General features: G+C 39.1%; 1 protein-coding gene across 6 annotated transcripts in view; it reads right to left on the bottom strand.

Moving 5' to 3' along the window:
* Positions 1–2556, bottom strand: part of LOC122089190 (pentatricopeptide repeat-containing protein At3g06920-like) — a 9704-nt gene extending 7148 nt beyond the window's left edge. For 2 of the 6 annotated variants that reach the window (XM_042658720.1, XM_042658721.1), the window contains exon 1: positions 671–2034. In XM_042658720.1, the coding sequence (XP_042514654.1) occupies positions 671–695 (25 nt within the window). In that variant the 5' untranslated portion in view covers positions 696–2034. Of the gene's footprint in view, positions 1–670; positions 2035–2402 lie in introns of those variants that run through there. The other 4 variants (XM_042658715.1, XM_042658719.1, XM_042658718.1 and 1 more) reach the window with 4 other exon arrangements.
* Between the last annotated feature and the right edge of the window lie 1038 nt (positions 2557–3594).

Here is a 3594-nt window from a genome sequence, read left to right as displayed (position 1 = left end):
CCCCCCCCCCCCCAACAATAACATTCATTGCTAAAGAAAGAGATATGAGCAGCAATGTATTGGGTAGGATCCAGGACGAACTGTACTTTGGATTCCAAGCTTTGCAGGGTGTCGATGATCAAATACAAACTCTGAATGTTATTGCAGCCAGGTTTGGAATCATGTAAAATCAAATAGTGTGGAAAATGCTTCTAAAAATTAAAATAATGTGACCATGGGTGTCAAGTTGCTGCCAAGGTTGAGCCCAGAAAACAATGGATTTGTCATTTCAGAATAGTATATAAACAGTGAACTAGAACTTCACCATAATAAATGACCATCAACGGATAAGAGTAGCAGCATTGTAAAAGTGGGGGCTAGGGGAGACAACATCATTTTGAGTATTATCTCAAAATTGTAAGAGAAACGTGATGTCTATACATACATTGAAAGATAACCAGTCAAAACAGAATATGATCTTCTTACCCTGTAATTCAATTCCATGGCTTAGGGTAACTACTCTATTTAGCAATGGAAAAGCAAAACAACGGAAATATGGAATGAGAAAAGCAAAACAACAAAAACTTGGCCTTATCCCAACTAAATGGGATTGGCTAAATGGATCTGAAATGAGGAAATAAAAAAAAATAAAAAATAAATGCGTTAAAAAATTAAGTACATCCAGTAATACCTTGGTTGCTCAAGAGCCTCCTCATTCTAAGCTGTCTATATAGCCTCTGCTTTTCTTTAGTCTTTACCTGAGGTTAACACTTTCAAAAGGTAATTATAAGTGACGTCAAAGATAAAGTAGCTCAAAGAAGAAATTTTACCGAGGAAAGAATACAACGACACTGATTTTCTTGCTTCCTTTTTAATTTTTTTCCCCCTGTTTTCAGTAGAGAGTGAAAGCACAACAATCCACATCTAACTACCATGTGGAAGTCCATTTTGCACTTACATTGGGGCATGGGTAGGTTCAGTTTCCCCTGTCTACCTGTGAAGTTTCAAAGTGATCCAGTTTTTAAGCATGGTGGAAAAGGAGGTCAAAAAATAACCAAGTCAAAGGTAAGAGCTGAATAGACCAACTAATGACAATACATGAGAAAAAAACCAATACAAGGTGGATTGAAATGTTCGTTGGACCACCAAATTCAAAATGTGGCTAGGTCAAAGGGGGGGGGGCTATACATATCCCACAGCTGGAACTCGCCACATAATCTGTAACAAAGCTCAAACTGGCAAGCCATTATACCAAGGTTGGCAAAATTATCGTTCCTCTTGTGTTTTCCATGAGAAGATGGAAAAAGGTTCATCATGAAATGACCATGAAGATATTCCACTTCCGTACTTAAACCCTCTCACCCAAATGAAAAAAGCAACTCCTATAAATTCTGTTAGTAAAAACTAAAGGGAAAAAAATTATCGAATTTTTTCTCACCAATTCAAACAGTTCTTACGGTGGTGTGAGTAAAATCATTTAACTAGAATTTCTAAGTCAAATCACTCCTCCCATTCAAATCTAACCAACAAGTGTCGCATGATATTGCTACTGCTACTACTTCAATGTTGCTTGAACTTTATGACTAGTACAATGGCTAGCATCCACTTGAATAACTACATATTCCGAAAGGTTTGGTCTAACACAATTCTAGTGACTGCAATTTAAAAAACATAATTTGTTCAAGAAGCCATGCCTAAATAATTGTTAAGTTCACCATTATAATGAAGGAACCAACCAGCAACCTTGAAAGCCAAAGGATGACATGTAAAACACAAGCTGTTCTATTCACAAGTACTATGAAACGATGGGAGCAATATGCAAATCAATAAAGTTAATATGGAGTAAGTATGTCTACTGAAAGGTTATGATAGCTTCAAATTGGCTTTGTAAACACTATAATCTTAACAGTATTTCCGAGATTGAGAGCTTGGGTTCGAAAATAATACATCTCAACAATTAGACCTTGTGAGCTTCAACCTGTACATTGAACTATGCCTTATACCCCAACCTTGAGGTGATGCCCAATCCAACCCTCCATGCGCCAGCCTCCCCCCCCCTTCTGAAAATCCAGAATAAATTATTGTATTTTCCAGGTGGAGAAGATCCAGGCAGTCGGATTGGTCTTGTAATTGCTGGTAATGGTGGATGGAATGGGGGCAATGAGGAGAACCCCCACAAATGCAAGCCGGATTTGATCAAGTTGACATCACAAGATACAGGTGAAAATAAGTACATGTTCAACAACAGTTAAGAGAGATTGGGGTTACTAGATTCAGAGAACCAGAAAGAATTGAAAAAAGAGAAATTTCACCATATTTATTGGTTTAGCAGTAGACCCATTAGCAGATTAACAGTCCCAAATCAATTACTTGAGTCAGTGTAAGGGAAATTGAAGGAAAAAGGAGATGAGTACAGTTCTTACGTTCGATAGCAATGAACTGTTGAAATCGCAACCTTGTGTTCCTCCTCAACAGATCTTTTCTTTTTTTGCGGATTTCTGTCTCAAGGCGCACAAGTCGCAATGGTCTCAAGACTACAGGGCTCAGAGGCAATGTAAGGCGATCTGTGAAGTGAGAACCTATTAATCATTTTAACCCGAATGCAGGGCGGGCGTAGCCGGCCAGGCCCCGAGGAGTCCGAGACTCCGAGAATTTAGTGCCCTAATCCGTGGTCAACTTGCACTCAAGGTGTAAGTTTGGCCCTGACTGCCCGAAGCTGCACTTGGCCCACCCTGATCCCGAACAAGTATCAACCCCAAAATTTTGGCCCTGAAAATTTTGACCCTGAGTCATTAGGGCGGGTAAGGGTTGATGTCTTTAGCCTGCCCAACCCGCCCTGAATCGAGCCTTGATTTTTTTACCTTGAGTTTTGGCCCTGGTTTGGCCTAACCTGGCCCTGGTTTTTGCCCATGATGTTGACTCTGATTGTGACTCTAATGTTAATTCTGATATTAACTTAATTTTAGATATTATTTGGCATTGAGTCATTGACACCTCAAAATCCCTAATATATCTTCTCACTGATCTCTCTTGCTTTTTTTTTTTATAAAAAAAAAAGGTATACCTGCCCTTGATGGCAAACCAGGGTTAGGGTAAGGGTCAATCAAGGTCATCCCGGTCCTTGATGGAAAACTATGATTAGGGTCAAGGTCAATCAGGGTCACCTAGGCCCGACTCTGAAAAATCAAGAGCAATCAGGGCAGGTAAGAGTTGGGCTGAACCCTGAAGGGTTGGACCTGGATTGAAGTTTTGTGGCTCTGAGTCAGGGTCAAGGCGAGTTTGGGCCTAGTTAAAGGGACTCAGGTTGGGCTAGGGTTTTAAGAAACCCGGCCCTATTGCACCCCTACTTGCACTTATATTCGGTCTAAATTTAAAAAGTGCACTCTAATAAAAAGGCTGGTTAAATTTGAAACTAAAATCGAATCAGAAAAGGACTAGTATGGTTTAGATATCGAAAAAATGAATCTTCCTTAGTACAATACAATTTTGGAATCTAACGCAAAAATGTTCAATATGAATTGAACCATACCAAATTACTATTCCCACATTGACATAGAATACACATGTCTAACAATTATATATGATTTATATCCGTATTTGGATTTTCAAAATAAA

This window comes from Macadamia integrifolia, chromosome 9 (assembly GCF_013358625.1).
Source record: "Macadamia integrifolia cultivar HAES 741 chromosome 9, SCU_Mint_v3, whole genome shotgun sequence".
Classification (NCBI taxonomy): Eukaryota; Viridiplantae; Streptophyta; class Magnoliopsida; order Proteales; family Proteaceae; genus Macadamia; species Macadamia integrifolia.
The sequence above is the reverse complement of the archived record's forward strand: the minus strand, read 5'-3'. Positions and strand labels throughout refer to the sequence as shown.